General features: G+C 31.0%; 1 protein-coding gene and 1 pseudogene across 2 annotated transcripts; one reads left to right on the top strand and one right to left on the bottom strand.

Moving 5' to 3' along the window:
* The first annotated feature begins 3,141 nt into the window (after positions 1-3,141).
* LOC132178909 (uncharacterized) lies at positions 3,142-17,369 on the top strand. Of its 2 annotated transcripts, XM_059591488.2 has the most exons (2): positions 3,142-3,483; positions 15,513-17,369. In XM_059591488.2, exon 2 carries the CDS (start codon positions 15,518-15,520, stop codon positions 17,108-17,110), a length of 1,593 nt encoding a protein of 530 aa, XP_059447471.1. In that variant the 5' UTR covers positions 3,142-3,483; positions 15,513-15,517; the 3' UTR covers positions 17,111-17,369. The 2 variants fall into 2 exon arrangements, with proteins under 2 accessions (XP_059447471.1, XP_088372169.1); XM_088516043.1 differs by lacking the exon at positions 3,142-3,483 and having other exon boundaries at positions 13,992-17,369.
* The window catches only part of LOC132169510 (uncharacterized), a 78,763-nt pseudogene continuing 65,537 nt past the window's right edge, over positions 5,980-19,205 (bottom strand).

Raw genomic sequence — 19,205 nt, 5'->3', positions numbered from 1 at the left:
TCATATATTCACTTGATCATTAAATCACAATTTTTTTTTAAAAATAATTAAATCACAATTTGAGTATTAATATATTATCACTATAATTTATATGATTATATCACATGAGATTGATTATTAAATCATTTGATTATATAATAACAAATTATACATATATAATATGACATAACTCATAAGTATACCAATTCATACTAATACAACAATTAAATATCTAGAGACTTATTTTCAATGTATATTATAAACCTATAAGTCTATATAAGTCTACATATGTATATAAATAATATAAATGTATAATATCAATAGTTAATCATATGATTCAATGACAATTCAAATACTTTATTCAAGACTTCAAGTGAATCATATTATTAATGTACAATGATGATATGATTCGTATAATATCAAATTAAGTAATTGACATTGGATTAAACAATGACCAATGTGTTACTTATAAACATAATTTAAGTATTAATGTATTATCATTATAATTTTAGTAATTTATATATTATCACTATAATTGATATGATTATATCACATGATGGCTTGATCATTAAATCATATGATTATATAATAATAAATAATACATATATAATATGACATAACTCATAAGTCATAAGTCTACAAGTTAATCATATGATTCATGTACAATGATAATCACAATTGATTCAATTGAATTAAACAATATGTTACTTATAACTACAAGTCTACAATTTAATTAAAGCATTATTAGATACTTTAGGAATTTAGGATTTAGGAGTTTGAACATTACCATTTACCATTAGATATTAAGTTCAATTCAAAGAAAAAAGATTATAAGTAAATATGATAAGAATTTAAATAATTAATCATATGAATCATATGATATAATTTAATGAGACTATATGATTATATAATATCAAATTAAGTAATTGACATTAGATTCAACAATGTGTTACTTATAATCACAATTGAAGTATTAATGTTTTTTTTTTGAACATTTTTTAGAAAAAGAAATTTAACCATTTTTTGAAAGAAAAAAAAAAAAGAAGAAAATTAACAATTTTGAACAATTTTGAATTTTATATATATATATATAATTGCTTATAGTTATATTATATGCATATTGAATAATATAAATGTATAAGATAAATACTTAACTATATGATCCAATTACAATTCCAATACTTAATCAATTATTCATGTACAATGACAATGACAATGTGATTCATATAATATCAAATTAAGTAATTGACATTGGATTAAACAATGTGTTACTTATAACTACAATTGAAGTATTTTTGTTTGTTTGTAAGTTTATAAGATCAACATTTAATCATATGATCCAATGACAATTCAAATATTTAATCATAATATTTATATACAATGACAATGTGATTCATAAAATGTCAAATTAAGCAATTAGCATTAGATTCAACAATTACTTATAACAACAATTTAAGTATTAATATATTTTTCATTTTTTTGAACACTATTTTGACAATTTTTAAACCATTTTATGAAAAAAGAAATTGAACCATTTTTTGAACAAATTTTTTGAACAATTTTTTGACCAATTTTTTGAACCATTTGTTGAACAATTTTTTAAAATTGAACAAGCCAAAACTACGTCGTTTTAATACCCATATATATTCATCTCTTCTTAACCTTAAACTAAACCTAATCAATCTCATTCCTAGAGGTTTGTTAGTAACGAAGATTATTATTTTTTGAATTGTCATAGTATTTTAATTACAATACAATTATATTAAGCACTTTTTGATATGTGTACATGCTTGTGCCTTAATATTATTATGTTTAATATTATAACTTTTCTTCTTTTGATGTCTACATGATTTGCTAGATGACCAAATGAGAAGATTGATGAAGTTTTAATGTTTTATTTGACTATTTGTATCATTTAATGTTTTATTTGAACTTATTTTATATGCTTTGTGTTGAACTTTTTTTATATATTTTTTTTTATATGTTGTGATAGTTATCTGAATTCTGAACTTTTTTTTGTATGTTGTGTTGAATTTTTTTTTTTTTTCCTAAAAAAAAAAAGTTAACGAGTTATGATTTAATATTTAAGGAAATTTTTTTTTAAGTACAAGTAAATGTAAATTTTGGGTCAAATATTTTTGATTTTTCAATATGGGCTCTTTTTATAGCAATTGGGCACAAGAAGATATTAAAAATACAAGAAAAAAAAAATAAGGGTAAAAAAAAGCCCAAAAAGCCAAAAAAAAAAGCTCAATTTTAAAAAAGCGGTTAGCGGGCGGTTATCTATTTCACTAACCGCTAACCGGCCACTAACCGCTAACCGCTAACCGCCTAGCGGTTAGCGGTTGCGGTTAGTGAAATTTACTAACCGCTAGGGCGGTTACGGTTAGCGGTTATTGCCACTAACCGCTAACCGTAACCGCCTTTGCACCCCTATCAAAGACTCTCACTCTCTTTGTTCTTTCTATCTCAAAGACTCTGACAAGCTCCATAGTCCCCCCTCCAATCTCCATAACCTCCACTCTCTAGGCTCCATCTCTCATTCTCTCCCTCTCTGAGTAGTGAGCACTCACCGTAACATGATAATCGGCGTTTGGACCTTGGTAACTTTGCTTGTTTTGGCCCTTATAGGTCTAGCAGGTTCTTAAAAAATCGAAATCAAGGTAAAGTACAATTTAGATTCAATACTTGATGATTTTTTAGTTCTTAAAGATCGTGAAATGCAGTTCTAGACACTTTTTTTTTTTTTTTTGTATTTCTGTCTTTTTGATATAGTGCCGACATGTTACATTTTTAATATGTTTATTTGAGCACATATTTATGAACTTTTATAGATATCTTTTTTTAAAAATCTTTTATTTTTATTTTTTATGATACATATATTTTGTGAATTACTCAATTTGTACTTTTATAAGTTTTGTGGGTGCTGTGCACAAGACCGGGGTTTAATCTATAGGGGTGGGTTCGAAGGGTCCTGCATTAGAAAGGTTCTCCGACATCAAAGAAAATAATAATAATAATAATAATAATATATATATATATAATCACAATTTTTCGCCATTGTGAAAGTGAGGTATTAGCGCCATCAACTTCAGACTAAAAGACCTTCCACGGCACCGAATTAGTGAAGAATTTAGAGGCTTAGCAGTAAAATGTAAAAGCTCTATCCTTACGCTATAAAAGGAGAGCTTAGGCTTTGTATTCGACACAACGAAAACACACACCATTTCCGCAAGCACTTTGAATTCCTAGCTATGAAAAGCTAAGAACCTTAAGTTCTATAGCACCCAGGACATACATGGTCATATCCTATATATCTTCGAAGTTTCAATAAAGAGTGTCTTATTTATCCACATCTGCTACCATTGATTCCCAATCTTAGTCCTTAGACGCTATTTTCCTGGAGCGCTTTTGTTAAGGCGGGAGGCCGTTTCGTGTAGCGTTGGTATCGATCAGCCGAGAAAAGGAGTGGACGGAACGGGAAGAATGTGGTGGACCCATAAGGTAAGAGTTATTAAGGCTTCAAGATATCTGTGATATACCTGTTGGTAGTAGGTTGCTGTAGTTAATAATTTAGTTGACCAATGTCTATTCTTAGAAACCCAGAATAGAGAAATATTAAAAAGCATCAAAGATTGCTTTGAACAAATAAATAGGCTTAGGATTAAGCTTGAACAAATAGAAGTAAGCATCCATAATCTAGAATGACTAGATCAGGATCAGTAATAGACTTCGTTCCAGATGGAGATCTTCATGATAGCAAGAGTTATTTATACTGGATGTTTCATTCAGGGACTCCTTATCCCTATAAAGAACAATGGAAAAATCTTCTAAAAAAGATGCTTTCCATAGAAAGAGAAAAGAACTATATGTTCGATCAGGAAGTAATAGGAATACTAAGAAATGGTATAGGAAATCAATTATTATCATCACCATGTTTACCTCCTAATAACATGCTAGTTGGACCATATGGTATGGGAAATCAATTTTTATCATTACCATGTTTACCTCCTAATAACGTGCCAGGAGTTGTACCAAACAATACAGCAGGATGTACCTGTGGAGAAATACAGAACAAACTCGATACGCTAATTATTGAGTTAACCAAAATGAGAACAGGATGCAAATAGTGTCAGAAATGATACTAAAGAAATCTTGCAAACTGAGTTGGATAAACAATTGCAAAATCAAAATAGAATCATCAATAGACTTGATGAGATTAATAATGCACTACAAAAATTGATTTTATTTTTGACTAGGGGTTTTTGACGTGTCAATGGTATTGACACGTCAAAAACCTCTTTTGACGCGTCGTTTTTGACGTTTGTCGACCGTTAAAAGGGTAGGTGTCAAAAAACTGGGGTTTTTGACGTGGCTACAGTGACACGTCAAAAATTTTTTGACGTGTCGAAAATGGCACGTCAAAAAAATTATTTATGACGTGTCATTGTGACACGTCAAAAAATTTTTTCACACGTCAGAAATATTTTTGACGTGCCATTTTAGACACGTCAAAAAGCTTTTTGACGTGTCAATATGACACGTCAAAAATATTTTTGACGTGCCATTTTCGACACGTCAAAAAGCTTTTTGACGTGTCAATATGACACGTCAAAAATATTTTTGACGTGTCATTGTGACACGTCAAAAAGCTTTTTAACGTGTCATTTCGACACGTCAAAAATTTGCACGTGTGATTTTTAGTTTGACACGTCAAAAATGTTTTTTTTTTTTTTTTAATAATTCATAATACAAAAATGCCTGATATTCAAATATTCCTGATTTTCATGATATTTCAAATATTCCTGATATTCCCCAATCTATAATCTATAATCCAATATCCAAATATATCCAACATCTAATATCCAAATATATCCAAATATATCCAACATCTAACAACCAATATATATCCAATATCCAAATATATCCAACATCTAACAACCAATATATATCCAATATCCAACATCCTACATCCAACATCCAATATATATCCAACAACCAATATATATCCAATATCCAACATCCAATATATATCCAACATATATCCAAAATCCAACATATATATCATTAAACTAAATCCAATATCCAATATATCCAACATCCAATATATATCCAATATCCAATATCCAACATCCAATATATATCCAAAATCCAACATATATATCATTAAACTAAATCCAATATCCAATATATATATCCAACACAACTTCATTAAACAAAATTCAATATCCAATCCATAATTCACAACCCAATCCAATCCACATACATAATCCACATACATAATCCACATCCACCTACATAATCCATAATCCACAATCCATCTACATATAAACCAAACTATCAATAATCCAATCCATAATCAATTTCCAAGTAAATATATATCCAACACAACTTCATTAAACAAGATAATATATCCAAGATTATATATCCAATATATATATCCGACACAACACAACTTCATTGGACAAAATTCAATTTCCAATATATATATCCAACACAACTTCATTAAACCAAATTCTATTTCCAATATATATATATACAACACAACTTAATTAAACAAAGTTCTATTTCCAATATATATATCCAACACAACACAACTTCATTAAACAAAATTCAATATCCAATATATATATCCAAGACAACACAATTTCATTAAACAAAATTTTATATCCAATATATATATCAAACACAACACAACTTCGTTAATAATATGTATCCAATATCCAACAAACAAAATTTCAACACACATACTACATTTCAACACAACACATAACAAAACATATATATAAATCAAAAAAACGTTCTAACACAAGGCAAAACAAATATACAATAAAACATTTCTGGAGTATCTACTAGAAATTTGTTTCAATTAGTCTCAACAAGCATATAGTGAGATCTAACTATATACAAAACATGGCAACAATAATATGTATATAGAACTTAACAAAAAGTGATGACCAGCCCTATGGCGCTCTACTCAACACAATCATCCTCCAACTCCTAATTTGCATTACCTGCGAATGAATTGTGAACCAATAATAATTAATACAAAAATTAAAAATTATTCTATAATATGATGCAAATATACGTAAGTTTTAAAATTGACCACTGTAACTAGGGGTTTGTAACAGTTATTCTAACAGTGAACAATTGTTAGAAAACAAATTAAAACATAGAATTACCTCTCGGGGGCGCAGACCCAGACGTCGACCCGAACATTGCCTCAAGCTGGCGGAAACGAGCCTCAAACATTTCATCTTTCTCTGTTATCTGGGCTTTTTGTGCTTCAATCTGCCTCGCCATCTCATCCATTGCACTTTTTAGTGCTGCCCGCTCATCTTCAAGTTCTCTGATTCTATCTGTCATCTGTGAGAACGAGGAGCTCCAAGAATTTTGAGACCGTGTCTGGGACGGTGTATAGTATGAATGTATGCTGCCCCGCACCGGCAGCACATTCGGACCCAGCTGGCGGACCCTACCAGCATACTCCGGCTTATTTCCATGCGCTTGAGCATACGCGTCATTAGGTGTCCACCGTACCGTCCCTTCTGTCACGGTATCAGTATTTGCCGGGTCAGTAGGCGCCAATTCCATCATCATCTCCTGTACATTAAAAAATATGTTAGTATCTCGTATAAGGAACGTTAATCATAAATAATTTATCAAAATATCTATGCTTGAGTACTTACACATCTTTCTCTGACCACGTCATTCGGATAGCCACCTTCCTTGTATGTGTGAGTCTTGATGTAACTTTCCGCTCGAGTTGGAGGAGTGCCCCCCGCGTCTATGGTCTGCATACAAAAAAAAATTAAGACGTGTTTTTTACTTAAAACAACCGATTATATATATATATATAAGTACCTCTTGATGTGTCACTCTAGCATAGCTCATCGACCTAGTGCAGTGAGGCTCCTTGTTTTTTGCTCGCAATTCTTTCATCTTGGCAGCATACTCCTACATGTATATAAGTCTTAAAATGTCAGGCCTAACCCAATTAGAATTAATGAAACTACAATTAATTCCACTAGCCAATTGCTCATTTTGTCTTCTTAATTTTTCTTTAAAAATTAACTTCTACATATGTCATTCATAAAATGTTTTGAAGCTCGTAATTGCTGAAAACACTCCTGACGTACCTGATTTTTCGGGTCGCACCATCTCGCCAACAAGACATTCAAGTCCACTGGGTCGTATCTCCTAACGGCATCTTCACTCATTCTCGCCTTCACTGAGTTTGGAGTATCACCCGCTTGAATTTTTAATAATTTTTTTACAGCGTGTCTCCAACTCTTCAGCTTTGTGCCCATATCTTTGAAGGCGTCCCTTTTAATCGCCTCAATATTGTACTCAGGCGGCATGTAGAACTGAGTCTGCATATATAAATCAAACAAATTAGGCGTATAATTGCACACTTTAATGTTTAAAATATTGAAATACATCTGCTAAAATATGAGGAAAAATGTAACCATACCATAAGGGTGTCCCATATATCTTCCTTCGCACGAGGATGTACATGCTCCCATTCATCCCGGAGCTTAACATAAGTCCCTGCCCTTATGACGTTCCCGGCCTCCCTTCTGAATTTCATCCCGCTAAATCCTACGGGCTGCCATGCTTTATTGTACTCGCAGACAATTTTTTGGCCAAGGGGGACCTCCCACTTCTTGTTCGATGGTGGGATGTCCACCACCTGAAATTGGGTGCTCCCGTCTCCCCTGGTACCTAACACATTAATAATTGCAAAATTTATTTATTTCAAATTTAATGAATTACTACATAAATTTTATACATATTCAAACTGAGTTTTTTAAACATATATACTTACTTATTGTCCGGAGTTGTCGAACGCTCAACACTTCTGGAGGATCTTCGGCCTCCAAGTCACCTGAGCCATCATCCGCATGCTCCCCATAGTATTGTGTCTCGCTATCATCTGGCTGCGATGGCTCACTGTATGGTATACCCGTGTTCAACTCATGGGGAAACATCATCTCTACCTCACCATGTCCACATACATCTAACTCGCTCATGGTAGGATATGGAGTGCCAAGATCATAGGGAACCGGCTGAGACCCTTCCCCATGCTCAGGGAGCAAGGGTCTATACCCCTGGTCGTCTATCTGTGGGGACCGTCGTCGTCTACTCTTCCCCCGCGTACTCATGTCAACCTGCAAAACACATAATATACTCAATTAATTATGTATATAATAGATAAAAAAGTCACCAATATAATCAATCAATGTAGAATGAAATAACATTAAATACGTCAAAATAAATGTGAACGATATATATTATTAAAGTTTTAAATTTTTTTAAATCACATACGGATCTAAGTCTTCTCGGATGTAGTCAATGTCATCCTGGGGATCCACTTCATTACTGCTAGTAAATTAGTTACTTAGATGTTCTTTTATTTTTTGTGGTTCTTTAACTACATCGTTTCAATTTTTTTATTTTCACTCTTAATAAACAAACACATAAATTGACTTTTAATTATAACATCTACATAATCTTAATATGCAAAACCTAAGTAAATTACATATGAGCACCCTAAATAAACTACATATAGCTAGTTAGGTTAAATGTTGGTTTTCTTTTTTTTCGTTTACTAAACCATTCACATACGAATCGATAGAAATAGATATGTCGTTGTTAATCAAAACCTACACAAAATATGGGTCTACATCCAAATGCAAAAAAATTTTCATCTTATAATTTCAAACTACCAAGGTACGTAATTGTACATGCATGCATGGAAATACATTAAACAATATTCTCACCATATACAAACCAAACATGTCAAACTATTCAAATATATTACAAAACATATATCTTAAGCAAATAAATTAATTACTTAACCTATAAAATAAATTTACATTGTAAATTACATTTTTTATATACTTTATTTAATTATCTATTAAATAAATTAATTTATATATATATAATTAATTTATACATATACAATCTGTATATATATATTTGCAGATTATATATATATATATATAAAATCTGCAAATATATATAAACCCAACCCGGCCATATAATCTGCAGATTATATATATATATATATATATATATAAACCCAACCCATATATTTATCTGTGTATATATATATATATATATATATATATATATATATATATATATATATAAACCCATATATATACCTGATTTTCGAGTAGGAGAACGAGTGAGAGCGTGAGAGAGCCTTCGGAGCTTGAGGTTGTGGTCGCCGGAGGGAGTAACGGCGGTGACGTGCGCCGGCGAGAGAGAGAGCCACCGAGAGAGAGACCACCACGGGAAAAAAACGAGAAATGGCCGGGGTGAGACAAATGCTGTAGAGGCGCGCGACGTCGGGCTGGGTTGAAGGAGCAAAAACAAATGGCGGAAGAAATGGGCGGAGGAGTACTTGTGCGCGGGGAGAGAAAGAAATGGGAGGGAAGAAGACGAAGGTACAGGGGAGTTGGCGGAAAAGAAAAAAAAAGAAAGAAAAAAAAGAAGAAAAACTCGCGCAGATCAGATGCGACGTGCAAGCTGGGAAGGTGCAGCAGGAAAAAGGCGCACCTTCCCGAGGTTGTTTTTGACGTGCCATACTGGCACGTCAAGAACCTTATTGACGTGCCACATGTGGCACGTCAAAAAGGTTCTTAACGTGCCACATGGCACGTCAAGAGTATATCCACATGCCACATATTATTTTATTTAAATTTAATTAAAATTATACAATTAAATCTTATTTCTATTAAAATTATATTTCTTTTACCATATCATTTTTTTCCTCTTATATAACACATTATTCATTCTGTCCAATTAAAATTAATTAGAAAATAAATAAATAAATTAATATTCTAGATGTATAGATATATAATTAGATGTATCAACTAACCGGCCGCATATGTTGTGTTTGTCGAATTCATATGAGGTTTGCAGGTCTTATAAAATAAATGTGTCAATTATGTTTTAGTTATTTTTACAAAAATGATATGGGTAGCTATCATATTAATATTACTAGACTGATCAATTTAAGCATGCATCATATATATATATATATACCAACTTCATTTATACTAATATGATAAACTATATATAATTTTCCTATCCAATCAAAATAAATTTTCTATGCCAATTAACATTAAGTGTTGTTTATTACATATTTTTTTATATCATAATTAAAGTTATTTTTGACATATATATATACATATATATATATATATATATATATATATATATAATTAAAATTAATATACTTTTTTGACGTGTCATGCTTGACACGTCAATAGTTTTTGACGTGCCATGCATGACACGTCAAAAGTTTTTGACGTGCCAAACATGGCACGTCAAAAACTTATTATTTAAATGTTATATATATTACCTTATTTAATCTATTTTCATAAAATTTTATTTATTTAAATGTTATTAAAATAGTATTTACTCTATTAAAATAATTCAATAATAATTATGTTCTTTTCCATAGTATATAGGCATAAATCAAGCATGAGAAATAATGACATACTTCTATTATATATTCTCGGAACAAGCTTCTAATATTTGCCTGATAAATCAACATATTGCAAATATCTTATATAAAGATCTCGATATATATACCAATTAATTGTCAATAGTAAGTAATTATCATGTCTCTAAAATGTAGCTCAATCGGCTGGGGATTACGTATTATAAAGCGAAGGTTTCTAATTCGAATTCCCCTTCCCTTCTTGTGTGGACATATAAAAAATAAATAAAAATAAAAAAATTCGGGGATTTAGAATCACTAAAGAGATAAAATGAAAATACATATATGCATGTCACGAGCATTAATGGTACGTATATGATCTAATCCGTTGAGCTTCTCTTCCGCGCGCCACATGCATATATGCAATGAGCAAAGGGAAAAGAGGAGTGCTAGACTTACAAACAAATTTTATAGAAAAACTTTTACAAACTGATGTGACACAATATAATTAGGTTTTTCAAAATTTGAACTTATCTTATATCTAATTATATTGTGCCACATCAGTTTATAAAAATTTGTTTGTAAGCCTAACATTCCTCAATGGAAAATATGTACTACACAAGGTTGTACGTGCAGGTGCAGGAAAAATAAATATTAATTTTTGAGATATCAGAAAAAAAAATGATAATTATTATTTTCTATGCCAATTAACATTAAGTGTTGTTTATTACATATTTTTTTATATCATAATTAAAGTTATTTTTGACATATATATATACATATATATATATATATATATATAAAATTAAAATTAATATACTTTTTTGACGTGTCATGCTTGACACGTCAATAGTTTTTGACGTGCCATGCATGACACGTCAAAAGTTTTTGACGTGCCAAACATGGCACGTCAAAAACTTATTATTTAAATGTTATATATATTACCTTATTTAATCTATTTTCATAAAATTTTATTTATTTAAATGTTATTAAAATAGTATTTACTCTATCATATATATATTTATTCGTTCCAATTAAAATTAATTAGAGAATAAATAAATAAACAAATTAATATTCTAGATGTATAGATATATAATTAGATGTATCAACTAACCGGCCGCATATGTTGTGTTTGTCGAATTCATATGAGGTTTGCAGGTCTTATAAAATAAATGTGTCAATTATGTTTTAGTTATTTTTACAAAAATGATATGGGTAGCTATCATATTAATATTACTAGACTGATCAATTTAAGCATGCATCATATATATATATATACCAACTTCATTTATACTAATATGATAAACTATATATAATTTTCCTATCCAATCAAAATAAATTTTCTATGCCAATTAACATTAAGTGTTGTTTATTACATATTTTTTTATATAATAATTAAAGTTATTTTTGACACACATATATATATATATATATATTATTTAAATTAGTAATTAGTAATTATATATATTATATTATTTAAATCATTATAAATTATATTAACTCTATCATATATTTACTCTATCCAATTACAAATAACTAGAGAAAAAATAAATTAGTATTCTAGACGTATAGATAATTAGACGTATCAACTGACCGACAACATATGTTGCGTTGGCCGATCGAGTTCATGTGAGGTTTGCGGGTCTTATAAAATAAATGCATCGAGTATGTTTTATATATTTTTTTTTTATAAATAATATGAGTAGCCATTATATTAATATTACTAGACTGATCGATTTATGCATGCATGATACATATATATATATATATATATATATATATATAAGCATACATATATACTAAGTAATTTATACCAATATGATAAACTATAATTTGCCTATCGAATCAAAATTTAATTTTTTAGGCCAATTAACATTAATTTATTTTTTAATACATATTTTTTTATATCAAAATAAAAAATAGAGTTTTGCTATATATATTTTATATATATATAAAATATAAAATTTAAATTGAAATTTATGGGGTTTTGACGTGTCATGCATGACACGTCAAAACTTTTTGACGTGCCATGCATGGCACGTCAAAAGTTTTTTGACGTGCCACACATGGCACGTCAAAACCCTATAATTACTATTTATATATATTATATTATTTAAATCATTATAAATGATATTCACAATTTAATAATATTAAAATTATATTAACTCTATCATATATTTACTCTATCCAATTACAAATAATTAGAGAAAAAATAAATTAGTATTCTAGACGTATAGATAATTAGACGTATCAACTGACCGACAACATATGTTGCGTTGGCCGATCGAGTTCATGTGAGGTTTGCGGGTATTATAAAATAAATGCATCGAGTATGTTTTATATATTTTTAGAAAAATAATATGTGTAGCTATCATATTAATATTAATAGACTGATCAATTTAAGCATACAATATATATATATATATATATATATATATATATATATATATATATACCAACTTCATTTAAAATTATATATGATAATTAAAATTATCATTAAGTGTTGTTTATTACATATTTTTTTATATCATAATTAAAATTATTTTTGATATATATATATATATATATATATATATATATACGTATATATATATACAATTAATATAATTTTTTGACGTGTCATGCTTGACACGTCAATAGTTTTTGACGTGCCATGCATGACAGGTCAAAAGTTTTTGACGTGCCAAACATGGCACGTCAAAAACTTATATAAGATATATATATATATATATATATATATATATATATATATATATATATATTATCTTATTTAAACTATTTTCATAAAATTTTATTTATTTAAATATTATTAAAATAGTATTTACTTTATTTATATATATATATATATTTATTCTCTCCAATTAAAATTAATTCGAGAAAAAAAAAAAAACCCCATATATTCTAGATGTATAGATATATAATTAAATGTATCAACTAACCGGCCGCATATATTGTGTTTGTCGAGTTCATATGAGTTTTGCAGGTCTTATAAAATAAATGCATCGAGTATGTTTTATATATTTTTAGAAAAATAATATGTGTAGCTATCATATTAATATTAATAGACTGATCAATTTACGCATGCATACATATATACTAATGATAATAAACTATAATTTATACTAATGACAATAAATATTAATTTTTTATGCCAATTAACATTAAAAAGTTTTTGATGCCAATTAACAATAATTTTTTATGCCAATTTTCTATGCATATTTGTTTATATCAAAATTATTGTTAATTTTTTTTTTATTAAAAAAAGTTTTTTGACGTGTCCACTTGACACGTCAAAAGTTTTTGACGTGTGAAATTAACACGTCAAAACTTTTTGACGTGTCAAGTTGACACGTCAAAAGTTTTTGACGTGTCGATTACACACGTCAAAAACTTTTGACGTGTGAATTTCACACGTCAAAAAACTTTTGACGTGTAAAAAAACACACGTCAACAAAAATTTTTTTGACGTGCTTACTTAAACACGTCAAAAGTTTTTGACGTGGCAAACATAAGTTACTGTTTGCCACGTCAAAAAACTCATATTTTTTTGTAGTGATGAAAGGATTAGAGAAATCCAAGAAAAGATTAAGCAAATTCTTTTGCAACAACAAAAGAATAATAATAATCAACAACTTGAGGCTAATCTCAACAAGTTGATACAAGAAGTCAAGGAAAATGACAATAAGAACAATGAAGAATTGAAAAGTTCACTAGAATCCAAAAGTAAAGACACTTATAATCCTCATCAGGACATAAGTGAAACAAGAAATAAAATAGAAAATCTTAAGATTGACCTCACCCCGGTCAATAATAAGCAAGACGAATTATCAAACAAAATTGATAATACCGTGATTAGTATAGTCACAGATATTAGAGATAGCCTTATAGGAAGAAAGGCTGAAATACTAAAGAATAGGGAATTAATTCTAGCCAAACTAGAAGCCCTATCCAAAGAATCAGGAAATTCTGAGAACATGGAAAACTAATTGATAGTTTAAGAAAGGATATTAGATCCGAAATGAAAAGGTGCGAATGCACAAAGAAACTAGAAGAGGATCTTAAGAAGATCATAAAAGATCAGAAACCTAGGTATGAGGCTCAACCTCAACCTTCAGGACCACCTCAGGACTCGTTTTTTGGAAATCATTATCCAAAAGACCTTAAACCCCCACCGGAAGATTTATGGAAGGATCGTCCGCAGGTTTAACAAAACAGTTAGAAAGAAGGTTTGAAAACCCTTCAGAAAAAGAAATAGTAAATATCATTAAACTTCTTAGTTTAGATGATAAAAGCTTAGAACAAAAGATTCTAAAAATGGAATCTATCTTCAAAGAAGAAGAGTATGTAGACTCTTCAGGAAAAGAAGAATCAGAAAGCAGTGATTCAGAAATAGAACCATCATATAGAAGAGTTCATATGGATGTCACGCCAGTAGATATCAAACCAGGTTTTGAACAAGGAGAATCTTCTGATAATAGGAGAAGACCCAGACCTGATTCAGATACAATTCCATTGAGGGATTATGATAACAATCAATTAAGGAGACGACCAGCGTCACCTGTAGACAATTTTGGACATGCTCCAAGAGATAGGTTTAACCGTAGGTTACCAGAAGAATTTACTCTTAAGGGAGATAATCTTTATGGAGGATCTCAAGATACAAATCTAAACTTAGACTGCGTCAGAGATAGAGCAACAGCCATTGAAAGATGGAGTTCAGAATTAAGTTTGATTATTCAAGCAAATCCAAATTTGGCAAACAGACAAGAAGCTACCTTTACCCTTACAACCCATAGGTTAGAAGGAAACGATAGGACTTGGTGGAGAAGTCTCTCTGCAGCCAAATTAGAAGCATTAAAAACCCCGGGATCTGGAGGTTATGACACCTTAAATAATGTTGTAGATACTATCTACTCAGAATTTGTAGGTGAAGATAAAAGAAGACACAAAAGAAAGTGTCAGCAATGGTTTAACTATTATCAATACCATGTCGAACACATTGAAGGAAAGAAGAATTGTCTAGCACATGCTATGACTAGAGAACTAGCAGGAATTAACATGATGTGTGTCCCTGCAGGAAAAATGGATGGACAAGTCGATAGAGATCTTGAAATCCAAATCAAGGAAGCAGAGGTAAAACTCTTGCAACAACAGCTGGAGCTCATGAAGCTTAAGCAAAAACAAGTCAAAAAGGAATCCTCTGGTTCAGAAGTGATTCTTGACAATAGGCCCACCATAGCCACTGAGGAGAAAGGAACTCCTAATGTAAGCCATATCAAGGCTGAACCACAATCTTCGCAAGAAGAGACTGTAGAAATACCTACAGGAAAATATTATGTGGTCTATAATGGACCCTCCCCTGGTGTTTACACCAGCTGGTCAGAAGCTAGTAAGTTCGTCACTGGACTGAAGGGCATAATCCATAAGTCTTTCCCTGACAGGAAGAAAGCTTATGAAAGTTTGGGCAGCTTTAGGATTCAAAACCCTGAACTCCTAACACCAGCAGATATTCTGAAAGATTTATATCAATCAGATAAACCAATATCAAAAGTTAGCTCCAAGTTAACTTTGGCCAGTCCCAATAAGATCATTGTTAATCAACGGTCTTCTGCGAAGGACAAGGCACCTGTCATTGAGAACGATGAGAAGAGTTTTTCTTCCGTCACTCAGAAAAATAGGGATTGCAACCCTAACCAAAACGCCTTCGATGCGTTAAGGACAAATGAAAATAGATTAACCTCTCTTGGGAAAATTCCCGTGATTTCAACTAACAAAGTGCAGGTTTCAGAACCAGAAGAATCAACAATCGAAGAATCATCATTGATCTTTGACAATCTAGATCCAAAGCTCACACAAGCTTCGACCATCCATGAATTATCCATTATCAAACCAGAAACATGGTTTAGATGGTCCAATCTAGCTAGATCCCACAAGGGTGAATCAGTAATGGAGGATTGTTTTTATACAACCGACAAGTCTACATCAACCGGTTCCAAGTTCAACTTCATTGCCGGGGCAGATCCAAAAATGGTCTATCAGACTTATTTATGTGGATTAATCGACAATATTTATCCTCATAATAATTTGGTAGAATTAACCTATTTTCCTGATAACTTCAAGAAAGCTATCAAGAACTTCAGGAAAAAGATCAAGGCACAAGACAGGCCAGTATTTCTTAAATTCTACAGTTCTACTTTGGACTGGGATGAAGAAGGAAATGAACTAAATCCTTATCATTTAGTGAAGATAGGAATTGCCTCTGAGAAGAGAATTGTTGAAGAACCTACTGTTCTACGGCCCAGACCAGTAAATCCATATATGCTTCATCAGGAGCGAGCCATGATGTTGAGTCAGATTAACTTCGAACTCAAAAGAATTAATGCCAATAGCCAGGTAAAAGTCAATTATGCCAGCCCGAAGGTATTAATGATCAGCCAATTTCCCGAGACAATCTCGGAGGCAGATGCAGAAAAAGTCATAAACTTTGAACAGAAGTTTAATGACGGGCGGTTGGATGTCTCCAACAAGACAAGCAAGCTGTTTTGCCGACACGCGAAAAAGCAGGATGCAATTAATCACAATTGTCGCCATTGTGAAAGTAAGGAATTAGCGCCATCAACTTCAGACGAAAAGTCCTTGGATGGCACCGAATTAATGAAGACTTTAGAGGCTTAGCAATAAATGTAAAAGCTCTAGCCTTATGCTTGTGCCAAAAAAAAAAAAAAAAAAAAAAGCCCTATCCTTATGCTATAAAAAGAGAGCTTAGGCTTTGTATTCGACACAACGAAAACGTACACACACCACTTCCGCAAGCACTTTGAATTCCTAGCTATGAAAAGCTAAGAACCTTAGGTTCTATAGCACCCAGGACATACATGGTCATATCCTATATATCTTTGAAGTTTCAATAAATTAAGAGTATCTTATTTATCCACATCTTCTACCATTGATTCCCAATCTTAGTCCTTAGACGCTGTTTTCCTGGAGCGCTTTTGTTAAGGCAGGAGGCCGTTTTGTGTAGCGTTGGAATCGATCAGCCGAGAAAGAAGTGGACGGAACTGGAAGAATGTGGTGGACCCATAAGTAAGAGTTATTAAAGCTTCAAGATATCTGTGATATACCTGTTGGTAGTAGGTTGCTGTAGAACTACATCCATAAGGAATGAAAACAAAATCAGTAAGCCATAATAGGAGAAAGAATAATCCTGATGGGTTATATAGATCCAAGGTATTTAAATACCAAATATAATAAATCTCTTGAAGATGCATTTTATTTAGAGTCAGCCATCGGACATAGTTATTAATAGATATAAATCATCTGTCAACAGAGGAAAGGTTGTAGAAAACCTTCAAGGATTGATGGATATGCTTAATAAACAGCATAAAAAGAAGGAATCTTTAGGAGAATCTCCTAGCATCATTAATTTAGAACAAGCTCTAGACTTGAGTCTAAACGATATGGAACCCTTAATCTATGCAGATTTTGGAGAAAAACAAACAACTGAAGCTTTAATTCAGACCCCAGCCTAAATAAGTTCCCACCTTTACTTCAATTTGTCGCAGTTTTAACTCACTATGAGATAGACGCTGGACAGCCTGCGATGTTTCCATTAATTTTGCAGGATCTGAATGACTGATTCATTTACAAGAGAAAATCTCTCAGTCATATACAAAATCTTATTGAACATTTATGAATACAGCGAAAGTGCAAGCTCTTTACAGAGTAATAGAAATCCAGACAACCATTCCCTTGCAAACTTGTTCCCAGGTTATACAAAGCAGAGAGTGATTACTTACCACAAAAAGAAATAAAAGAACGTAAAAATGAATTATTGAAGGCATTTCAAATCCATAAATCGGTTGTGACGTGAAATATACTCAACACAAGAAAAATAAAGGTTAGTCCATTATCAAATTGAAAATTACAATATAAATATTCACATGGCAGTCATTGTCAAATTGAAAATTACAATACAAATATTCACATGGCAGTCAATAGGGTTTAGGGTTTAGGCTTCCGTTCTTTTTTACCTCATTCCAGTTGTTTTGTTTAGGGTTTTGGCTCACGAAAATGCGAAAGTTCATTCATGTTTATGGTAGCATGCATTATTTTCAAAGGGGGAAAACAAGAAAAAATCCGAATGCCTGAATTTCGGCCGAAACAACCTTAATGAGATAAATATCGAACTTTTTGAGCTAGATTAAAACAGAAATTAGAATTTTCGGTCATTCTAGGCTACGAAAATGCGAAAGTTCATTCATGCTTACGGTATCATACTTTCTTTTCGGGGGGGAGAAAACAAAAAAAATAAATTCGAATGTTTGATTTTTGTCCGAAACAACCTTAATGAAATAAATATCGGACTTTTTGAGCTAGATAAAAAAATAAAATAAAATAAAAAAATAAAAAAAAGAAACTCGAATACGAAAATGTGAAAGTTCATTCATGCTTACAAGCTTTATTTTCGGAGTGAGGAAAATAAGAAAAAATTTGAATGTCTAATTTTCGGCCGAAAAAACCTTAATGAGATAAATATCGAACTTTTCGAGCTAAATAAAAAAAGAAATTCTAATTTTTTGTCGTTCTAGGTTACGAAAATGCTAAAATTCATTCATGATTACAATACCTTCTATTCTTTTTGGAGGGAGGAAAACAAGAAAAAATCTGAATGTCTAATTTTCGGACAAAACAACCTGAATGAGATAAAAATCAGACTTTTTGAGCTAGACAAACAAAGAAATTCAAATTTTTAGCCGTTCCGGGTAACGAA

This window comes from Corylus avellana, chromosome 4 (assembly GCF_965113065.1).
Source record: "Corylus avellana chromosome 4, dhCorAvel1.hap1.2, whole genome shotgun sequence".
Classification (NCBI taxonomy): Eukaryota; Viridiplantae; Streptophyta; class Magnoliopsida; order Fagales; family Betulaceae; genus Corylus; species Corylus avellana.
The sequence above is the reverse complement of the archived record's forward strand: the minus strand, read 5'-3'. Positions and strand labels throughout refer to the sequence as shown.

Bases quoted from the DNA above. Each gene is read 5' to 3' on its own strand.
- LOC132178909 (XM_088516043.1), top strand. From the start codon at position 14,618: ATGGAAGGATCGTCCGCAGGTTTAACAAAACAGTTAGAAAGAAGGTTT.